This window comes from Sciurus carolinensis, chromosome 15, assembly GCF_902686445.1.
Source record: "Sciurus carolinensis chromosome 15, mSciCar1.2, whole genome shotgun sequence".
Lineage (NCBI taxonomy): Eukaryota > Metazoa > Chordata > Mammalia > Rodentia > Sciuridae > Sciurus > Sciurus carolinensis.
The window spans coordinates 31,376,643-31,400,264 of NC_062227.1; the positions used below are offsets into that span (position 1 = coordinate 31,376,643).

Genomic DNA, 23,622 nt, shown 5'->3' on the forward strand with positions numbered 1-23,622 from the left:
CGTGAAAAAAATATTTTTTGAATATTTATACTAATATTTATAATTTATATATATTTTACTTATATTCTTAAACTATATGTATTTTATATATTTATAAATATTTATGATAAATTTATCATACTGACCTGCAGTAATATACTGCGCTGAAGCCATTTCCCCTGAAGCTCTCAAGGCACCTGCATACCTAGGAATGTTAAGCCAGAATTAAATAGGATTAAACTCATCCTGAAACTCAAATGAGAAGAAATCAGTTAAAAGAAGGGATGACACCCTAACTATTTCTCAAGAGAGATTTTTTCTTGTCTTGCTCGTTTAAGCATTATATGGTTTTAAAAAAAGGCACTGTATGGTTTCAAAAAAACACACCTACATTCAGCACTAACTTCCTGTGGAATATTAAATGTCACTTAAGTTTCAAGTCAATTTGTTTATTAATAAAGTGAAGAGGTCTATTAAAGGAATTCTAAATTCACTTTTTAGATTTATGATGCCTAGTTAATTTACAATAGCTCAACAGGCCAATAATCATCCAAAGGAAATAAACCAGTCATTACCCATAAAGTATCTCAGAACAAAGGATCAGAAATTATCATTTGTAACAAACACTGAGGGAGGAGAGCAATCACACATTCACTGTGACGAAAACTATGCTTATGTACTACACACCCACTACAGATGCTAAAAGGAAAAAAGATTATCACCCAACACTGACAAGAACTGACAAACAGAACTACTAATACAATCAATAATGTGAACAAATCTCAAAAACTTTCTGCTGAAACAAATCAGATTCAAAAAAGAAAAAAAAAGTACATCCAATATGATTTCATTTATTTTAAGTTCCAGAATGTGCAGACTAAAATGACATCAAAAGGTGCTAAAGTTGAGCAGAAAGGATGAGCGTTCACTGAGAAAAAGCATAAACTTTATGACCAAAATGTTCTACTTTGGTGGGAAAACAGATTATAGAGTAAATGTAAAATGCAAAGGGAAAAAAACTGATCAAACTAAGTACTTAAGGTATGTACATTTCACCAGATGTAAGTTATTCTCAATTTTTAAAAAAACTATACTCTATGCTTACATAAATAGAATGAAAGAGATCACAGAAAATATTGTTAAACTTATATCCAACTGAAGAGTTTTGTTTTTCTTTTGTTTACATCTTTTGAAACTGCCACGACTAAAATAAAAAGTTCTTAAAGAACCAAATAGGAAGAAAAAAAAAAAGAATACTTCCAAATTTCAGAGAAATGAAAGCAGGATTCACAACCAGAGAGAGGAGAGAGGGTAGAGGGTAGAAGAGGGAGAAAGGGGGGAAGAGAGGACAAAGAACAACAACATCAACAACCAACACCACAGCAAGAGGTGTGTGCTGCTGTCTGTTATTTTTCTTTGGTGATTCTTATAAGTATTTTTCCACTATTTCCAAGTGCTCATGCTTACTAACAAAATATGTATCAGTTTTGATTCTTACTCTTTTCTGTTTGTAGTTTTTAGGGCTTTATTTTTTTATTTCTTTTTAATCTATAGTACTGGGGGTTGAACTCAGGGGTACTCAACCACTGAGCCACATCTCCAGCCCTTTTTTGTATTTTATTTAGAGACAGGGTCTCACCGAGTTGCTTAGTGCCTTACCTTTGCTGAGGCTGACTTTGAACTCATGATCATCTTGCCTCAACCTCCCCAGCCACTGGGATTACAGGCTTGTGCCACTGCACGTGGCTTTAGGGCTATTTTTGTTTTTCAAACTTTTCTAAGCAAAGTTCTTAGAAAAGTTCTAAGTTTGGGGTTTCTTTTATCTTAATGCTCAGTGGGCACTTTTAGTCTGATGACTCTTGTCCTAAACTCTGGGACATTTATAGTCATTATTCCTATAGATAAAGCCTCTCCTCTATCAGCTACTTCTTATATTATAAATATTACCATTTTTAGAACTATGTTTCATGTCTAATTTTTTTTCTCCACATTTGAAAAAAAAAATTATGTATCATGCCCTGAAAAAGTCTCAACATTTCTGCAGATTTGTATGTCAGTTTTGTTTTGTTTTTTTCACTGCTCATTTCTCATAACAATAAGTACTGGTATAGACGTGGAGAAATTAGAACCCTCTTACATTGCTAGTAAGAATGTACAATGCTAAAGCTATTTAAGAAAACAGTTTGACAGTTCCTCAAAATATTAAAGAGTTAACACATGTCTGAGCAGTCCATTCCCAGGTATATAACCAAGAGAAATGAAAACAATTTGTCCACACAAAAATTTATAAATATCTGTTTATAGCAATATTACTCACAATAGCCCAGAAGTGGACACAATCCAAATGCCCATCAACAGAACAAAAGGGTAAACAAAATTTTATAAACGCAGACAATGCAATATTTAAAAAGGAATGACATGTTGATATATCCTATGAATAAACCTTGAAATTGTTATGCTAAGTGAAAAGAAGCCAGTCACAAGAAGACCACACAGTATATGACTCCATTTACATATAAGAAATGCCCAGAATGGGCAAATTTATAAGACAGAAAGTGAATCAATGGTCACACCTCGGACTAGAGGTGGCTGGAAGGATATAGGAAGCAACTGGCAAAGAGCTGTAGGTTTCTTTTTGGAGGCACAGATTCTAAAATTAGACTGGTGAGCTGCAGAACCTTATAAATATAATAAAACCACTGAATGCTTGAAAAAAGAACGACTGGTATGATAAATGAATATCTCAATAAAGATGCTAAAAATCAAAACACTACTGTCCACCCAAACATGAACCTTCCTCACCCAAAACTTGAAACCATTTCTCTTTAGTCTTACCTTTTAAGGGCATCTTTGAGTTCAGGCACAGATCGAATACATTGAACTGTAGCATTCATGTAACAAGTGTTACCAAGATTTGTCAACCCACATGGTAATTCCATCTGATTTTAAGAAAGGATTAATTCATATTTATAAAATGACATGGCATATATATATATCACTAAAGTTCACACATCAAACCAAGTACCATTTACCAGGCCCTAACAAATCATACTGTACTTTCACTCAGTAAAAAGATTTTATTTGCATCATGCTAATTCTGCTTTAGTTCCTTCTTGAGAGAAAAACTACCATGAGTCCTACCTCCTTTGTAAGCTTATGAAGAAAATAGGAAAGCAACATATGCAGAGAAACACTTCAAAAACACCCAAAAAAACAAAATGAACAAAAAAGAATGACACCATAAATGGTACATGTTAAAAAAAATATTGACACATGTTTGGCCAGTTTTAAACTGATTCTGAATTTGTATTCAAGATATGGGCTGGATTGTAGCTCAGTGGTAGAGCACAAAAAGCAAGCAAAGTCCTGGGTTTGATTCCTACCACTGCAAAAGAAAAAAACCTTCAGGGTAATTGGATAACTTAACATGGAGTATTTGAAGAATTTAAAGACCCTGGCATTTAAAGTACTCTTTGATTCTGTTTTATCAATAACAGTAAACATTACTTAAACAGTGCTATCTGCCAGACATCTATTGTAGATATTAATTTACTTTATATAATAACTTTATGTATGTCCTACAAAAATTCATCTGTAAAGTAAAAAGTTACGGTCCGTAAAACCTAATAGTTTTGAAGTTTATAAGCATCAGTCCTACCTTATGAACTTTATTTTTAATGCTAAATGGAAGTAAAGCCTAAATAAATTCACTAGCAAGTTAGAGAAGCAATAACAATCAAAGTGTATTGACTGTATTAAAAAAAATAATAATCGTATGATTGACTATAAGCTAATTTCAAAAATACAAACATTCTTCTTTACTGCTAAAAACACATCTTGAGGGGCTGGAGTTGTGGCTCAGTGGTTGAGCACTTGCTTGGCATGTGTGAGGCCCTGGGTTCCATACTCAGCACTACAGATAAACAAATAAAAAAGTTCCATTGACAATTAAAAAAATACTTAAAAAAAAATACATCTTGGGGGCTGGGGGGATAGCTTAGTCGGTAGAGAGCTTGCCTTGCAAGCACAAGGCCCTGGGTTCCATCCCCAGCACCACAAAAAAAAAAAAAAAAAAAAAAAAAAAAAGAACATGAAAAAAAAATACATCTTGATATTAATGATTAAAATGTTTAGAGGTTACTTTCTGAAAGACATCTTAATAATTATCTTTAAAAAAGTAGTGAACAGGATCAGGAGTTCAAAGCCAGACTCAGCAAAAGCAAGGCACTAAGCAACTCAGTGAGATCCTATCTCTAAATAAAATACGAAATAGAGCTGGGGATGTGGCTTAGTGACTGAGTGCTCCCGAGTTTAATCCTTGGTACCCTCTGCAAAAAAAAAAAAAAGCAGGGAGTGAACACATCCAAAATGTGGTTGTCTGGCTGGGGCTGTACCTCAGTGGCAGAGCACTTTCCTAGCATGTGTGAGGAACTAGGTTCGATCCATAGCACCACATGCAAATAAATAAACGCATGCTGTCCATCTACAACTACAAATTTAAAATTTTTAAAAATTAAAAGATTGCAGTTATGTCTTACAGCAGAGGCTAACTGTTCTTCTGTCATGTCTTCTACGAAGACAGTTTTAGCTGAAGGTTCTTCCGGAAGAGCGTCTGCTGACCCCATCATTAGTAGAGTCATTCCCTGTTTAAAAAAAAAAAAAAATTAATTTCATGAGAATCTGTAAAAGTTAATATTTATGTCCAATAAAAAGAAACAAAAGAAAACATATTACATGATTCTATTGACTAAAAAATGGTGAACTTAAGAAAGTAAATTTGTGGTTACCTAGGGTTGGAGGTAGGAAGAAGTGACTAAATGAACCTGAGTTTCTTTCTAGGGTAATGGTAATATTCTAAAATTAGACTGTAGTGAAAATTACAAAACCTTTCTAAGTAAACTACTAAAAATGATTGAATTAAAAAATTAAAGAGTACTGGGGCAGTTTCTTCACACCAGGGGTCACTGTCTATCTGTAAAGGAACATGAAGAAACTTTTAAGAGTAACGTAACTACTAAATCATGATTGTGGGGTAGTTACCCAACGGTATAAAATCACCCAAACTCATCAAAATTTTCCCTGGTAACAGATAACTTTTACCCTGTATCAATTATACCTGAATAAAACAGAGGAAAAAAAATGTTGCCATTAAATACTGTTAATGTGTACAGTACTGGAAAGGAAGGAATTTCTCAAATGATCATTAACATTTAGTAGCATCATTTCTCCCCGTAACAAATAAACTAAAAATAGTAAGATATTTTCTATGAATGTCTATTGTGTAACTATACAATCACTTACATATGACTACAAATATTTTCAGAGCACCAAAATCTCCATTATTAGGAAACATTAAATAGAATAAATCAGTTCAAAATATTCAATTTTATAATTTTACACATAAACTTAAGTGAAAACACTGAATATATGAAATTAGAAAAACAATGAAGACACTGTCATCCTAAATCTTGTAATCTTCGTATGTGAAAATAAAACCTTACTGTCTTACTCAATATCTTAAATGGAGGACATGAATACAGGAGAAAGAAGAAAGGTAGGGCCAAGAAATAAAGGTTTGAAAAAAAGCAGGGAAGGATGGGCTGAGGTTGTAGCTCAGTGGTACAGCATTTGCCTCAGTGGTAGAGCAACCAGTGAGGCACTGGGTTCAATTCTCTGCACCACATACAAGTAAATGAATAAAATAAAGGTCCATGAAAAACTAAAAAAAAAAAAAATTTTTAAAGCAGGGAAGGACATAAGAAACAGAGAAGATTTTTTAAAAAATCCAGATGAGGATTAAAATTAGAGAATTACTAAAATCAACCACTCATAGTCTTAAGAACACTTATATTGGGCTGGGTACATTGTAGCTCAATGATAGAGTGCTTGCCTAACATGCGTGACGCACTAGGTTCAATTCTTAGCACTGCTTACAAATGAATGAACAAAACAAAGGTCCATTGACAACTAAACAAAAATTTTTTAAAAACACTTATATCGAATCCAATAACCTTGACGTATTACCTTTTTGTTTTGTTTTGTTTTTTGTTTTTTAATTTATTTTTATTGTAAACAAATGGGATACATCTTCTTTCTCTGTTTATACATGAAGTAGAGGCATACCATTTGTGTAATCATACATTTACCTAGGATAATAGTTTTTGATTCATTCTGTTATTTTTCCCTTCCCCCCCACCCCTCCAACCCCTCTTTTCCCTCTATACACTCCCTCCTTCCTCCATTCCTGCCCCCTCCCACCCCCCATTATGTGTCATCATCCGCTTATCAGCCGTATTACCTTTTTACTTAGATTTTTTTATAATACCCAAGCAGTACTAAGCCATCATTAAAGAATCATTTTCCAAAAACAACTATCTCAGGAATCAAACATTTAAAGAATATACACCAGCAATATCGAGTTAGAAAACACTGAGAAAAGAAAAATACCAACAAACCATCTCAGAGTAAGCAAAACAAAAAATATGTTGATACTTCAATAAAAAATAAATTATAAAGCTCCACTTAGGCATGTTTAAAAAATAGAGGAAATCTAAATTGAAGGACATAACAGGTTGTGAATGGATAAATTAAAATTTAAAACTTAAAGTTGTGATTATAAATTATTACATAAATTTAAAGCTATCCCTTTTTAAAACTTAATAAAATGATACATGGGGCAAATTTATATTCATGACAATAGCTAGGGAATTTCTGAAAAAGAATAAAAAATTTTAAACAATGCCATTTGAAACTACAAGGGGACTAGATTATACAACAAAGGATGTTGAAGAAAACTGGATAATAAAGAAAAGAAACACTATCGGTTTTCCCAATAATAAAAACAGTGAAAGAATCAAAAAGAAAAGCATTCAGTACTGGAAGATTTTTTTTTAATTAACAATATATATTTTTTTTAATTTATTAACTACATAAATCTTGAAAAATTCTGTAAAGCATCATCATGGTCAAAACTGAAAAGAAGCCAGGCTCAGTGGCGCACACCTATGATCCCAGTGGCTCAGGAGGCTGAGGCAAGAGGATCATGAATTTGAATCCGGCCTCAGCAATTTAGCAAGGCCTTAGGCAACTTAGTGAGACCTCATCTCAAAATAAAAAAGGGCTGGAGATGGGACTCAGTGATTAAATGTCCCTGGGTTTAATTCCCAGGGCCATCCCCCCCAAAAAAGGACAAAACTAGAAAAAAATTATACCACAATGGTATTATACCACATACCATCTAAAAAACTAAGAAAAGGCAAACCAACAATTACAAAAATGAGCAAAGGACAATATAAAAATGGGCCTGTAATCCCAGGCAAGTGGGAGCCTGAGGCAGGAAGATCACAAGTTCAAGGCCAATTTGGGTAACCTGGACACCATCTCAAAAAAAAAAAAAAAATAGGGAAGAGAGGATATAGGCAGTAAAAGAGAAACAAAACAGGCTTAAAATTAGTAAACTAGGGTAAGCTTTTCCCTGAAGAAGCTAGAAGAAAACAAATTGAAACCAAAATAGAAAAGAAGAAAATAAAACAGGAAGAAAAAATAAAATCAGTAAGGTAACAAATGACCCAGGCACTGTTAAACATGCCTATCATCCCAGCAACTCAGGAGGCTGAGGCAGCAGTAGTCCAAGTTCAATGTCCAAGTTGCCTCAGCAACTTAGTGAAACTCTGTTTAACCTGTTTTAAAAAAAGAAGAAAAAAAAAAAGATACAAAAACCATATACCTACAAAGACGAAGATTCCTAGTAGTTTATTAATCAGTCAAAAGAACTATCTACAGATAAACAGATAAACAAAAAAGGAACAATCATATACCTTACAATGAAACTAAATCTCAACATTATGCTAAGTGAATATAGTAAGACACCAAAGAATACATCTTTTATAATTCCATTCATATGAAATTCTACAACAGGCAAAATCTACCCAATAGGAACATATGTGTGACTCTAGATTCAAAAGAAGAGACAGAAAAAAAAATTTTAACAAATAGTCCGAAGGACTTAAAATCAGTATAACACAGCTACATCAATGTTTATAGCAGCTCAATTCACAACAGCCAGATTGTGGAACCAACCTAGATGCCCTTCAATAGATGAATGGATAAAGAAACTGTGGCATATATACACAATGGAAAATTATTCAGCCATAAAGAAGAATAAAATCATGGCATTTGCAGGTAAATGAATGGAGTTGGAGAATATCAGGCTAAGTGAAATAAGCCGATACCAAAAAATCAAAGGCCAAATGATTTCTCTGATAAGTGGATGATGATACATAATGGAGCGGGGGGAGACAAGAATGGAGGAAGGATGGATTAGTATAGAGAAAAATGAGGGGTGGGGAAAAGGTGAGGAAGGGGTGGAGGGAAGAAAAGAAAACAGAATGAGACAAACATCATTACCCTATGTACATGTATGATTATGCAAACGGTGTGACTCTACTTCGTGTACAACCAGAGAAATGAAAGTTGTACCCCATTTGTGTACAATGAATCAAAATTTTTTAATAGTTAAAGTCTTCCAGATTTAATAAAAACTAAGCCCATAAATCCAGAAGTTCAAGCAGAACAAACAAAAAGAAAACCCCGCTGCGGCTGGGAATATAGCTCAGTGGTAAAGTGCTTACCTAGCATGTATTAGGCCCTGGGTTTGAGCCCCAGTACCACAAATAAACACAGATTTAAAAAAAAAAATAAAGAGGAGAAAGGAAGGAAGGGAGGGAGGGAGGGAAAAAAAGAACAAAAGAAAAGAAAACCCCACAACATCAAGATTAAACTATTGAAAATCAGTAAAGAAAAAAACTCAAAAGAACAGGTAGAAAAAGATATTACATGCAGAGGGAAAAAAGACATGACAGCAACTATATAAGTCAGAAAACAATGGAGAGACTTCATTTGACATGGAAAGAAAAATTTTAATCTAGAAGTCTATACCTACCAAAACATTCACATATCTGCCCCACAAGAAACATAAAGGAAGTTCTTCAGACAACAGCAGATGGTATCAGATAGAAAACAGACTTACACGAAGGAATAAGGAGCAGCAAAAATATGGGCGCTCTACATTTCAATTCCTTTAAAAGATAATTGAGTAATGCAAATATAATGGCAATACACAGTTATTTCACTACATAATAGTCACACAGATTTTCAGCCAAAACCTGCTTTATAGTTTTTCATCCTGTAATCTTCACAGGCTGCAATTTTGTTTGTCTGTCTTCTAAGGTCAACAAAGCAGCAATGTAGCCACCAGTGGCATATGGGTACACATTTGTCTTCTCCTGCACGAGGAGCTTTGAAACTAGAATTCTCTGTGCACCGAGTAATGTCAGAATAGTTCTGAAAGCTGACTTGCATGGTTTGTTTAGAGGTGGCAGTAGTATCAGTAAATATATCTTCTTACATGAGTGGCACTGACGACAGCATGTCAGAAAACAAAACCAATGATAGTGTCATAGAATCTTTAGACACAGAAGTCTAAATTTTATAAGTTCATACTGTATTAAAGTTTCTCAAGTGTAACAGTTTGACTATAACACACAAATCAATAATACCCAATGTGTTAACTTTTTCTTCAGACCAGAAAAATATTCACAAAGTGTCATGATGAAATGATGTGCATTAATTTGGACTCACTCAACTTTAATACATTCACAAGTATTCCATGCATCCTAATCTTGCATCAAAGAAAGTTAGGTAATAAATGATTTTAAAGTAATACCAGCACAATTTAAAAAAAAAAAAAAAACAGACAAAATGGTCACAACTCATTTTACAAAAAAATTTGGCAGAAAATCTGTGATTATGCAGTAAAACAGAGTAGTGGTTGATATAAACTGTATGAAAGCAACAGCACAAAGAACAGGAACAGGGAAATGGAAGTATAGTGTTGTAAGGGTCTTATTCCTGAAGTCATTTGCTATTTGAACCTACACACACACACACACACACACACACACACTCTCTCTCTCTCTCTCTCTCTCTCTCTCTCTCTCTCACCTTTACAGCAACAATTTGGAGATAATGTTTAAGAACTCTTAATATCAAGAATAAGCCAACTTTTCCCAATAGGGCTACATAATACATATTTTAGACTTTGTGAGGCACACAGTTGAATATTCTTGTGGTTTTTCCCAATTGTTTAAAATTCAAAAAAACATTTTCAACTTTTAGAACTTACAAAAATAGGCTACAAGCCAGATCTGGATTGCAATTCACATAATATGATGAATCTTCCTCCACTCTGAAGAAATTAAAAGACTCCAAAGAGTTTCTGTTATGTGGATTTTATCTATCAATATTTACCACATTAAAAATTAAACCTGAGAAATTTTAATAAATATTTATTCATTTAAATATGATCTATCCATTTAATGTTAACATAAAGAACATGTTTACAAAAAAAAAAAAAAAAAAAAAAAAAAATCCTATTTCCCAAAACAAAAAAATTAGTGAAGAATGCCACTCTTTTACATTTTTTAAAAACCTCTTAATCCCTATTTTAGGGAAAGACAGTGGATTTTCACGTATGCTTCTGCATTCAATCTGCTGCAATATCACACCAAAAAATCTACTGTATATTCAAAAATAATGAACAAGGCAAATAAAATATTAACATCATTACACAAATAGTTTTGACCTCAAGAGTCTAAGGTACTGCCTGGATGTGCCAACACACACACTGAGAATTGCTAACCTACAGTAAACATTAGAACTCTGGAGGAAGAAAGGAAAATAGGAAATAACTGCTAATGAGCACAAGGTTTATTTTAGGGATGTAAATGTTTTAAAACTAGTGTTGATGGTTACACAACTCGATGAAGACAGTGCAGAACACTAAAGTGAACCCTTTAAAAAAGGGATGAGGGCTGGGGAGATAGCTCAGTTGGTAGAGTGCTTGCCTCTCAAGCATAAGGCCCTGGGTTCAATCCCCGGCACCACAAAAAAAAAAAAAAAAAAAAAGGGATGAATTGTATGATCTGTGAATTATATCTCAATAAAATTATAAAAACAGCAAGCATGGTGGCACATGCCTATAATCCTGGCAACTCGGGAGGTTGAAGCAGCAGGATCACAAGTTCAAACCCAGCCTCAGCAACTTAGTGAGGCCTTAAGCAACTCAGCAAGACTCTGTCTCTAATAAAATATAAAAAAGGGCTGGGATGTAGCTTAGTGGTTAAGTGCCCCTGGGTTCAATCCCTAGAACAACAACAACAATAAAAAAAAAAAAAAAACCACACACACACACACCAAATAACAAGATGGTGGCTGTAAACCCAAACATATTAATAATGATATTGAACATAAGTGCTCTAATAGACCATTAAAAGCAAAAGATTCTCAGGATAAAAAAGCAAGACCCAACTAGATGCTATCTTTTTAAAATTCATTTTAAATATAAAGAAATTGATTAAAAGCAATAAGAAAAATGAAAACAATAATTTAAAACAATATTTATAATTTGGTCATTATAAACAAGACAAAGTAAATCTCAGAAAAAGAAATTTACCAGAGATAAAGAACATTTCATAATTAAATAAGATCAATTCATGAAGATATAATAGTCCTACAAATATGTATATCTAATAACAAAATATCGAAATCTATGAAGCAAAAAGTGACAAAAAAGGAGAAATAATCAAATCCACAATTATAGATGGAGATTTTAATGCACTTGCTAAGCAAGTAGACAAAACAAGTAGATAAAAGAAAGCAATAATATAGAGGACTTGAACACTATAAACCATTTAGACTTAATTGAGGTTTATAGAACATTTTATCTGACAAAAGCAGAACATATAGTTTTCAAGCGCATATGAAACATTCAACCAATAAGTAGACAAAAACAAGTAACAACAAATTTTAGAAGACTGTAATAATATTGGGCATGTTATCTGACCACAACATAATCAAATTAGATATCAATAACACATATCTAGGAAAAGTTTCAAATGACTGGAAATTAACCTGATTCTAAACAACCCAAGGGACAAAAAGGAAATCATAAGGTATATCAGAAAATGTTCTTAGCTACATGATACTAAAAATACAGTTAAAAAAAAAAAAATATATATATATATATATAAACTTGTATATGCAGCTAGAAGAGAAATAAATTTAAGTGTTAGGAAAAAATAGTTTTAAAGTAGATATCAATAAAATAGAAACTGAGTAATAACATAAAATCAACAATGTCAAGAACTGGAAAGGTTTACTGATAAATCCTTAGCACATTAATCAAAATACAACACGCAAAAACATCTAATTTACAGGCATGATGGAACAAGCCTGTAATCTCACTTGGGAGGCTAAACAGGAGGATCACAAGTTCAAAGTCAGTCAGGGCATTTTTTTTGTCTCAAAACAAATATAAATGGCTGGGAATATAGCTCAGCAGCAACATAACAAGAGTCCACTTTCAAAAAAAATTTTTAAATAAACTACCATGTGTTGAGTTTTGGTATTCCATGAAAGAATATCTACAATTTTATCTGAAAAGAGACTTCATTTTCCACATGAGGCATAAACTAAAGCAACATATCACAACAGACTGAATACAGAAGAAAACATGGAATTTAACTGTGTATGAAGCCAGTCAAAAATTGCCTGGCATGGTGGCACAAACCTATAATCCCAGCAACTCAGAACTGAGGCAGGAGAATCACAAGTTCATGACCAGTCTCAACAACTTGCCCCTGTCTCAAAATGAAAATAAAACAGAGATAGGAGTGTAGCTCAGTGGTAGGGTGCCCCTAGGTTAAATCCCCAAAATGCCCCTCTAACACACGCACATGTACGCACACAAAAGATCTGCAAATATTTATAACAATGCCAGTTCTTTCACTAAATTTTTGATTTGAAAAATACTTTTTTAAATATGAAGTTAATAATCAATGGATTTGTTAATTTAGTTTTACATGTATGTATTCATTTATTTATTTATGATACTGTAGATTGAAACCAAGGCCTTGTAGATTGAAGCACACATTCTACCACTGAGCTATGTCCACAGCCCCATTATTTTTTAATGAATGAATATTTTTAAATTTCTCATCTTTAACATCTAATATGATATAGATGAATGGATGTATATACAAAACTCTTTGGGGTCAATTATAATTTTTAAGTATGCAAAGGGGCCTTGAGACCAAAACATCTGAGGACTGCACATCCCCAAAATGCAAAGGTTTACCACTTAAAAACTGTTGTGCACAATGGTACACACCTGTAATACCAGCTATTCAAGAGGCTGAGGCAGCAGGATCATTTGAGCCCAGGAGTTTGAGGAGCTTGCCTGGCAGGCATCAGGCCCTGGGATAGGCCCCAGTGCTGAAGGGGTTGTGGGGATAATCAGTGAGACTAACCAAATTACCAAAAGAAAAATCATATGATCATTTTAACCAGAAGCAGAAAAAGTGCTGAATTCCATGGCCATTCATAATTTTAAATCTTGTGAAGTAGGAAAAGATAAGATGTACACTCCCATCACTTTCTATTCAATACTAATGTATTAGAAGTCCTAGGAAGAAGTTAGGAAATAAATTAGAAGCCATATGATTATCAATTATATGTTACTAATGCTTTTAAAAAGAAGTCATAAAGATTAGAAAGGAAAAAGTAAAACTCATTTTCAGATAATATGCCTATGTACACAGAAAACACCAAATCTAAATCCAAAAAACTATTGGAACTATTAAATGAATTAATTATAGAATCACAGGATGAAAATAAATTTAGGAAAATCAATGTTTTTTACATTCTAGTCATAAACACTGGAAAAAACATTTAAAAAAATATCATTCAATTGCAAAGAAACATTGTTCTAAGAATCTAACAAAAGCCATAAAAGATTCTATACCAAAAATCTACAACCCTACTAAGACTAAATAAAAACCTAAATAAAGAAGTATTCCATAATTATGAATTTATTTACTTATTCATTCATTTACTTATTTTTTGGTACTAGGGACCAAACCCAGAGGTACTTTACCACTGAGCTACATACCCAGCCCTCTGTATTTACTTTGAGACAAGGTCAACCTAAATTCTTCAAGACCTGGCTAAATTACTGAAGCTGGTCTTGAACTTCAATTCTCCTACCTAAGCCTCCCAAGTTGCTGGATTACAGGTGTGTGCCACCACACATAACTATTTAAAAAGATTTTAATATTCAACATTTAGACATTCATTCTCCCAAAATTGAGTATAGATTTTATGAAGCCTCAAACAAAAAACTAGTAATCAATTTGTAGACATTAACATACTTACTCTAAAATTATAAGTAAATGTATAAGAGCTAAAATATTCTTGAAAAAGGAGAAAAAGATGGAAATTTTTAAGACTTTAATTATAAAGTTTTAATAATCAAGACCATGTGGTAGAAGTACAACTTTAATCAACTGAATCAAGGAAACAATCCAAAATTAGACCAACAACTGATTTTCAGGAAAAACTAACAAAAGTCAATGGAAAAAGGAAAGTGTTTTCAAAAAAGGGTGCTGGAATAAATGGATATACATAATTTTAAAAGTTATTTGGAATTAATTTTGGTGTAATAATTATGTTACTGCATTGTAGTATGTGTTCTTAATACTTACATTTTTTATTTTGATGTTTCCCCAATCATCATCCTGTTTCAAAGACAAACAAAAAAAAAATTTAACCATCTCTGCACAAGTACTAAGTTTTAAAAGCTACCTCAAAATGAAATTTATTCTGCATATGGATTCTATTCAAAATTACTTCAATCAAAAATAATATTTGAAGCCAGACACAGTGGTGCATGCCTGTAATCCCAGCAGCTCAGGAGGCTGAGGCAGGAGGATCACAAACTCAATGTCATTCTCAGCACTTAGCAAGGCCCTAGGCAATTCAGCAAGACCCTGTCTCTAAACAAGAAAATAAATGACTGGAGATGTGGCTCGGTGCTAACATGCCCCTGGGTTCAATCTCTTGCACCACCACCCCAAAACTGATTTTAAAGCACATAGTCTAAAAGGAAGTCTAACGATTGCTTAAATTGCTTACAGTAACATAATATAAGATAGTACTTGGCAGCACCAAGTACTAAAAACACGTTTAAGTACACTTAGCAAGTACTAAATATTTGATGACAAATGACAAATCCTGATGTTTTGCAAGTTTAGAACCAGAAGAGCTAATTAATAACTAAGTTATATGACAAGAATATGAAGAGCTGTTTATAAAATAAGGCCTAAGTAACTAAGGTGACTATATAATTTATCATTCAAACCAGGAGGCTCTTGAAAACACAAGTGCTACTAAAACTTATAGCAGGCCAGGAGTGATGGCACACATCTATAATCCCAGCTACTCAGAATGTTAAGGCATAAGAACCACAGGTTTGAAGCCAGCCTGGACAACTTAGTGAGACCTTATCTCAAAATAAAAAATAAAAAATAAAGGGCTAGAGATGTAGTTCAATGATAGAGTACCAGCCTAGCACATGCAAGGTCCTGGGTTCAATCTCCAGTACCTCCACAGACAATAATAATAAATTTTAAAATTAAAAAATAAATTATACAAGGAGGGAGCTGGGGATGTAGCTCAGTGATAAAGTACTTGCATAGTATGCACAAGGATCTGGGGGTTCAATTCCCATCAAAAAAAAAAAAAAAAAAGAAAAGAAAAAGAAAAAAAACTAAAAATATATCAGGAGAGTACACCAGACTATTCAAGACAAACTAACTGCAATATCTGCATGTCCACAAATGGTTTTTGAGTCCTAAATTTCACATCTATAAGGCAATTTACAAAAACTTTTGCATCATGTGTTAAATAAAAATCAAGACATTTTTTAATGCCATCCCTGGTCCACAGATTTATTAACTCACTACATCTAAGCCCTTCACCTCATAAGATAAAGTCAGTCCCATATTACTCCTTTTCCCTTTTTAATTTTTTAAAAATTTTGTGGTGCTGGGGGTCAAATCCAGGGCCTCATGTGTGGTAGGCAAGCGCTCTATCACTAAGCCATATCTAAAGTCCACTCCTCTTTTCACAGAAAGTACCAAGTATTCACTATGCTTGTCTCCACTTCATTAGTATGGCTAATCATCGATTTGGACACTCGTTTAAAATGGAACAGTAACTTCCTAAAGGTCATTTTAAGTTTAAGAACTTTATAAGAAATGGTAAATCTTGGGGACTGAATCCAGGATCTTGTGCAAGCTAAGCAAGCACTTTGCCAATGAGTCACACACATGATTCTTTATTTTTAAAAAATAGAAAATACCTCCTCATCTTTTTTGTGGCCCTTCATCAGTGAAGCAGATATATTGAACTCTTAACTATAGAGTCACTGTGATCATTCCAAAGAAATTAAAGGAAAACTTAGATTCCCTTGTGTTTTGAAAATGTTTACTCATCTCTAGATAGGTCTTAGCAATTACTCTCAAGAGAAAAAAGGCTCTTCTTTAACATGTAAGATATAAAAAAGAAAAAAAGAAAGGAAAAAAATTTTTAATTTCTAGTATTCCAGAACCAGGGTTTTGGTAAAGATGTTGAAGTACTTTGAATTTTAACATTCAAGTACATATACAAAACATTTTATAGTATTTTAAAAAGAAAACAAATCTACTCATATTATTGCATGTTTTTAAAAGATAAAATTTTCCATCTCTATAACATAAAATTACTACAGAAATAAATTTTATATTGGTCTAAACAAAATTAAATACTTTTAATATGTATTCATGGGGAAAAAAGTCAAATAATACCAATACCAATAATAAAAAAATATCCCACTCCCCTGACACCCAATTTATCTAATTGCAAAATAAAATTTTAAGTGATACTTTCATAATATGTTTGAAACAGGCACAAAGTTCCTCCCATAAGCAAATAGGAGAGCTTTAAACCCACAGGACTACATATTCTCAGAGAGTAAAAAAGTATTTTAAATGATATATTAACACTAAAGAGATTTCCAAGTGTTAACTATTTTCACTAATTATGTAATGATAGTTTATAATGAAAATCTCAACTAAATTTTACCTTCAAGGTTCCTCCTTTCACCATTACTTTCTGTCTGGCCGGCTGGACTCCAGTCAGTGCAAAAAGCTGAGCCTTGAATACCATTGGAGGTTCATCAGTATTCAATTCTACACCTTCAAATTTTTCCTTTCCCCATTTTACAGTAACTGTAAATAAAAACAAAACAAAACATATTTATTTTTCATTTATAAGATTTCAGATTTAAACCGGGTGCAGTGACACCCTCCTATAATCCCAGCAGCTCAGGAGGTTGAGGCAGGATTGCGAGTTCTAATCCTGCTTCAGCATTTAAGCAAGGCCCTAAGCAACTCAGCAGGACCCTGCCTCTGCCTCTAAATAAATATTTTTAAAAGGCATGGAACAGGTCTGGGGATGTGGTTCAGTGGTTAGTTATGTACCCATGAGTTCAATCCCCAGTAACAAAAAAAAAAAAAGGTTTCAAATTTAGAAAACCCTTTGGGATCACCTATGGGGATAGTTCTTGAAAGTCAAACTATGCCCTTTCATCTTTTTATGCTCATAATATCTACCTAATCAAGAAAGATATGCATGCAGTATAACGTGAATAAAGTTTTACTGGCTCTAATTTAACTTCTCATTCATTATGTAAATAAAGAACAAGAGACTTAAATTGACTTATTGACTAGTATCACAAAATTAGTAAATACACAAGTCTTTCCAGGCACAGTGGTACATGCCTGTAATTGCGGCTGCTTGACTGGCTAAGGCAGAAAGATCCCAAGTTCGAGGCCCGCCTGGGAGAATTTGGGAGAGCTTGTCTCAAAATAAAAAATAAGGGCCGAGGACATAGCTGAGTGCTACAGCACCCCCAGGTTCAATATTCGGTTCTGCAGCAACAACTACAAGAAATATCCACGTCTTTTAAATTCTACTCCAGCAACCTCTGCAGACTGAAGTGGATCTCTCTTCACATAAACTGAACAATTTCCCAGAATAAAAAGGTTCACAGACTTCATGAAGTGTTTATTCAAAGAATCATTTGAATCAATACATACTGCTGGAACAAAAGCAAAGAAAGATTAGACAGTTTAATAGGAGAAAAAAAATCTTGGGGGAATAAAGTACACTGAGAACAGGCCACGGATTATAGGTATTGTTCCTGAGCAAAAAATGCTCAAATATTAAGAAGAATCTATAAATATACTTAAATCACTAAAAAATACATAAAAATTCCATATCACAGCCAATAAGGATGGCTTTTATTGGTGGATTTTTTTAAACTTTTTTTTTTAAACATAACAAGTGCTAGTGAGGATGTGGAAAAATTGTAACCCACGTACACTACTGATGGAAGTCTGAAATGGCAGACTCTGTGGGAAACAATAGGGCATTTCTTCAAAAAAAAAAAAGAATTCAAACTCAGAATTAAGATATTCAACTACCCAGAAGTATGGAAAGCAGGGACTCAAAACAGGTAACTGTACACTCATGTTCATAGCAGCATTATTCACAACAACCCACTCTGGAATGGTATTCAGCCTTATGAAATTTTTACATATACTACAACATGGATGAATCTTGGAAACACTGTGTTAAGTGAAATAAACCAGTCAAAAAGACAAATACTATGTGGTTCCACATATATGAGGTACCCACAGTAGTCAAATTCATAAAGAAAAGAAGAGAATATCCACTGACATCAACTACAGTAAGAAGAAACGGGAACATTTATTTAATGGGTACAGAGTTTCACTGTTAGAATAAAGTTTTGGAGAGAGATGGTAATGATGGTGGTTATGCAAAAATGTTAATGTTCTTAGTGACGCAAAACTATGCATATAAAAAACGGTTAAGATAGTTGCTGGGCACTATGGCTGATGCCTGTAGTCTTGGGAACTTAGGAAGCTGACACAGAAGGGCAACAGCCAGACCTGTCTCAAAAAAAAAAAAAAAAAAAAGTTAAGATAGTAAATTTCGTTACACATATTTTAATACAATAAAAATATCTTGGTCAGTCTCATAAAATAGCTAATTTTAAAATAAGTAATAATAAACTAAAGGACACACATTAATTCCATTAAAAATTTTATATCTTAAAAAAATGGAGAATCTCAAAACTAATAATTGTCTGATTTCCAACATGTGGAATCAGAAATTAAAAACATAATTCCAGTTCTATTAACTTGATGATAGTCAAACTGACCAACTAATAATAATTATATAATATAAATCACAAAATATATTATTATGTATTATAAAGGCTATAGGAAACAGAGGAATGCTTCATGAGCAAGAAAGGATTTCTTACAGGAACTACTAACTTTTAGAATTATGACCATCAACTTTTTTTTTTTTGATACTGGGGACTGAACCCAGGGGTGCTTAATCATTAAGCCACAACTCCAGTCCTTTTTTTTATTTTTTATTTTGAGGTATGGTCTCACTAAGTCACTTAGGGCCTCACTAATTTGCTGAGGCTGACCTTGATCTTCCTGCCTCAGTCTCCAAAGTCTCCGGAATTACAGACGTGTGCCACCACACCTGGATGACTATCAGAAAAAAATTTGGAGTTAATCAGAATAAAACAGTATTCCTACAAGACAAGATAACCATTCAACAGCATAGAGCAATATGGTGCTTTCCAAAATGTAAAAAAATCTCAAGTGAAGGGAAAACAGCAGATTAAACTGGAAGCTGGCTAAGCTCAAGTCAGGAAGATATGTAAATCATACTAAAACATACATGTGAGCTCTATGTTGTAGACAATGTGTAATTCCTAAAAGACTTTCATAAAGGCCATCTTGGTCTAGTTTGCATATTACTAAATTACTTTAGTAGCAGCAGGGAAAATGGATTTGGAGGTGGTATAACTATAATCACTAAGTTAAACCGAAATAAGACAACAGGGGACTGGAGATGTAGCTCAGAGGTAGAGAGCCTACTTAGGATGTTCAAGGCCCTGGGTTTGTTCCCCAACAACCGAAAAAAAATTTTAAAAGAAACATAGGTGCAGTGGCACATGCCTGTAATCCCAAGATACTTGGGAGGCTGAGGTAAAAGGATTTCAAGGTTGAGGTCAGACCAGATAATTTAGCAAGACTCTGTCTTTAAAAAAAAAAAGGTCTGGGGATGTAGCTTGGTGGTGGAACACTTGCCTAGCATGCATGAGGCTCTGGGTTCAATCCACAGCACCACCAGGAAAAAAAAAAAAGACAACAGGCCAAGCTAAAGATGATATAGGACTAAATCAAAATAAGATTAGAAGGTTGGAGTTGTGGCTCAGTGGTACAGCACTTACCTAGCATGTGTGAGGCACTGGGTTTGAGTCTCAGCACCACATAAAAACAAATAAAAATAAAAGTTCATCTACAACCAAAAAATATATTAAAAAATAATAATATTAATATTAGAAACTGCCAGGCCTAGTGGCACACACCTGCAACCCAGCTACTTGGGAGCCTGAGGCTGAGGACTTAGGTCAATGATAGAATGCTGGCCTAGTGTGCACAAGACTTGAGTTGAGAAAGACAGACCAACCAGAAGAACATATCTAAAATTTATTTAGTTGTATCACCAGCCATGAGTGGCCTTCTTAAACTCTTTACTTATCCATAAAAGGGAAATCAGACAAATAACACAGGATTATGTTGAAGATTAAAACAAGGCAACAAATATAAAACCCCAACTCACATCACGGAGTACTGCGGCACACGCCTGTAATCCCAGCAGCTCATGAGGCAGATGCAAGAGTATCATAAGAAGCCAGCCTTAGCAACTTAGGGGGGGCCCTAAGCAACTTAGTGAGACCCCATCTCTAATAAAATTTGAAAAAAAAAACGAACAAAAAACAAAAAATAAAAACCCAGCTCATGTTGGGTGTTCAATAATCTTTACTGTACTTATCCTTAACCATTTAAGAATCTAGATAGTAAAACTTAAGGAATCGTACTTAAAACTTCTCTTCATTTTAATATAAGACATTTTGCTGACCTTGAAAATACAGACTCTCAACAAGGAGATGTCAGTGGAAGGGACTTTAGAAATCTACTTCAGTACCTACATGTTGGAAATGAGAAAAAGATCTAATTAAATATTTAAGACAGAACTAAATTTTTTTTTTCAGTTTGTAACATTTTTTTCACTTTTTTCATTTTGATTCATTGTACACAAATGGGGTACAACTATCTTTTCTCTGGCTGTACACAAGAACTAAATTTTTAAGTTAGAAACTATGGTGGCTGGCATGGATGTAGAGAAACAGGCACACTTTTACATCACTGGTAGAGTTGCAAATTGGTGCAGCCACTCGGGAAAGCAGTGTGGAGAATCCTCGGAAAACTTGGAATGGACCCATCTTTTGACCCAGCTATCCCACTCCTCCGTTTATACCCAAAGGACTTAAAATCAGCATACTACAGTAACACAGCCACATCAGTGTTTATAGCAGCTCAACTCACAATAGCTAGATTGTGGAACCAACTTAGATGCCCTTCAGCAGATGAATGGATAAAGAAAATGTGGTATATATACACAAAGGAATATTATTTAGCCATAAAGAATATTATGGCATTTGCAAATAAATGGAGGAATTGGAGAATATCAAGCTAAGTGAAATAAGCCAATCCCAAAAAACCAAAGGCCGAATGTTTTCCTTGATAAGTGGAGGATGTTATATAATGGGGGTGGGGAGTGAGAAAAGAACGGAGGAACTTTAGTTATGTAGAAGGAAATGAGAGGGAGGAGGGGTATGAAAAATCATGGAATGAGAGACATCATTACCCTCTGTACATGTATGATTACACAGATGGTATGAATCTTCATCATGTACAACCATAGAAACAAAATGATGTATCCCATTTGTGTACAATGAATCAAAATGCAGTCTGTAAAAAATAATTTTTTTAAAAAAGAAACTATGGTGGCATTTTTTGCAGGAATAAAGAGAAAGATTGCTTTTGTTGTATGTCTATGAACCTACTAGTGTGTAATAGGTAGCCTTCTTTATCAACCATTACTTAGTTAATGCCCCCTCAATTTAATATTAACATCCCATTTCAAGATAGGATATTTCAAGCTGTGGCTTTAGAACAGGGTTGGGCAATCATCATTAAAGCATTGGATTCAAAATTCTAGACCATCAAGAATCCACCTACGGATTAAATAAGATTAAATAGTATTCTTTTGATTTACTGAAAATCCTGAATCTTAAAGGAATTATGACACAGTCAAGTCAGGGTCAGTTAATGAATCACATATCCATAGCTAATTAGGTCCACTATACACATGTTAGGTGCCATTTTGAAAAAGACTGGAAAACAGTAGGTCCATTAAGTAAAAATGTGATTCCTGGTCAATACATTAGACAGCTATCAAGTAAAGGATCCCTGTCAAATGCCAATCGAAAACGCCGGCGAATATTTACATTCATCTACCTCTCAAAGCGAACACCAGACTTCGGTTACAGAAGTCCAGTACAATGTATGATGAAACGAAAACGAAGAAGTAAATACATAGGTTTTCAATCTGGCACCGAATAGAACTGAAATGGGTATAAGGGGGCGGCTGGGGCAAAAGGCAGCAAGGAGTGAGCAGGGGTGGTTGAGCCAAAAGGCAGCAAGGGGTGAGCAAAGACAGCTATCAACCTCAAGGAGAATGAAGGCTACCCTTACATCCCAAGTCCCTCCATCCCTACCCTCTTTCCCCGCTTCCTTCCACAGCTGCCACCAAGAAGCCCACAGGAATAACACTGCACCTGCAACCCGGTCCCCGGCACCCCAGGACACACCCTCACCTTCCCCAGCACACCAGCACAGCGACAAACTATTCTGCAAAGTCATGACTCGGAGAAGCTTCCCATCTCTACTCCCGCTCCCATCCCACCCAGCAGGCGGCTCCCACGCGTGGCAAGTCGCCGGCGCCAACAGGGAGGGGAAGGTGCCAGGGTCGTCCCGCTCTGCAGCCACCTCGCGCACCCCACCCTGGCGCTCCCCCAGTCCGTGCCCCGCGCCCGCCTCTGCAGGCTAGGCCTACGTGGAGGCCTAAGCGTCCGCCACGAGAGTGCGATAGGAGGCGAGGAGGCAGCTCACCGGAGTACAGCGGCATGGCGGGGGTGCACTGGGAGGTGGCGGCGTAGGAGGGCTGGGCCTGGCAAGGACCGCGCAGGGAAAGGGACCAGAAGAAGCTTGTGAAGGCGGCGGAGGTGGAGGCGCGGTGGTGGTGGCGGCTCGGGTGCGACGAGTCTCATTCAAACCGGCCACTGGCGATGACGCAGCAGCACGCAGTTCGCCAACAGAGTGACTGCGGGAGGAGACGCGGCAGGGAGGGCAGGGCGGGGCCTGGAGGGTGGCTAGAGGCGGGGTGGGCGGGAGACGGACGGGCGGAGCGAGGCAGGGGCGGGGCCGTGGGCAGCAGGCTGGAGCCGCGGAGGCAGGTGCGCGCGTGCGCCCTGAACGTCCCCCAACCCGGTCCTCTGACCTCGTGCTGCAGGCGCGTCCCCGCGCGCCCGGCAAGTTGGTTGGGAATCTGGAGTATTCCTGGCTGTCTTTTTTTAAAAAGTGACTTTTCCCTATTTTAAAAACAGAGGGTCATTATAATCAGAGATCTTTTGTTGTTGTTGTTCACGTATCCAGCTGAAGAGCTGGCAATGGATCTTATTTATTAAGG

The 23,622-nt window shown here is 35.2% G+C and overlaps 1 protein-coding gene across 2 annotated transcripts in view; it reads right to left on the reverse strand.

The window, feature by feature from the left end:
* The window catches only part of Usp14 (ubiquitin specific peptidase 14), a 42,187-nt gene extending 18,957 nt beyond the window's left edge, over positions 1 to 23,230 (reverse strand). The window contains exons 1-6 of one of the 2 annotated variants that reach the window (XM_047525896.1): positions 23,046 to 23,230; positions 16,999 to 17,144; positions 14,580 to 14,612; positions 4,518 to 4,622; positions 2,815 to 2,918; positions 126 to 184 (exon numbers count right to left, since the gene is read on the reverse strand). In XM_047525896.1, the coding sequence (XP_047381852.1) occupies positions 126 to 184; positions 2,815 to 2,918; positions 4,518 to 4,622; positions 14,580 to 14,612; positions 16,999 to 17,144; positions 23,046 to 23,061 (463 nt within the window). In that variant the 5' untranslated portion in view covers positions 23,062 to 23,230. Of the gene's footprint in view, positions 1 to 125; positions 185 to 2,814; positions 2,919 to 4,517; positions 4,623 to 14,579; positions 14,613 to 16,998; positions 17,145 to 20,649; positions 20,668 to 23,045 lie in introns of those variants that run through there. The other variant, XM_047525897.1, reaches the window with a different exon arrangement.
* Between the last annotated feature and the right edge of the window lie 392 nt (positions 23,231 to 23,622).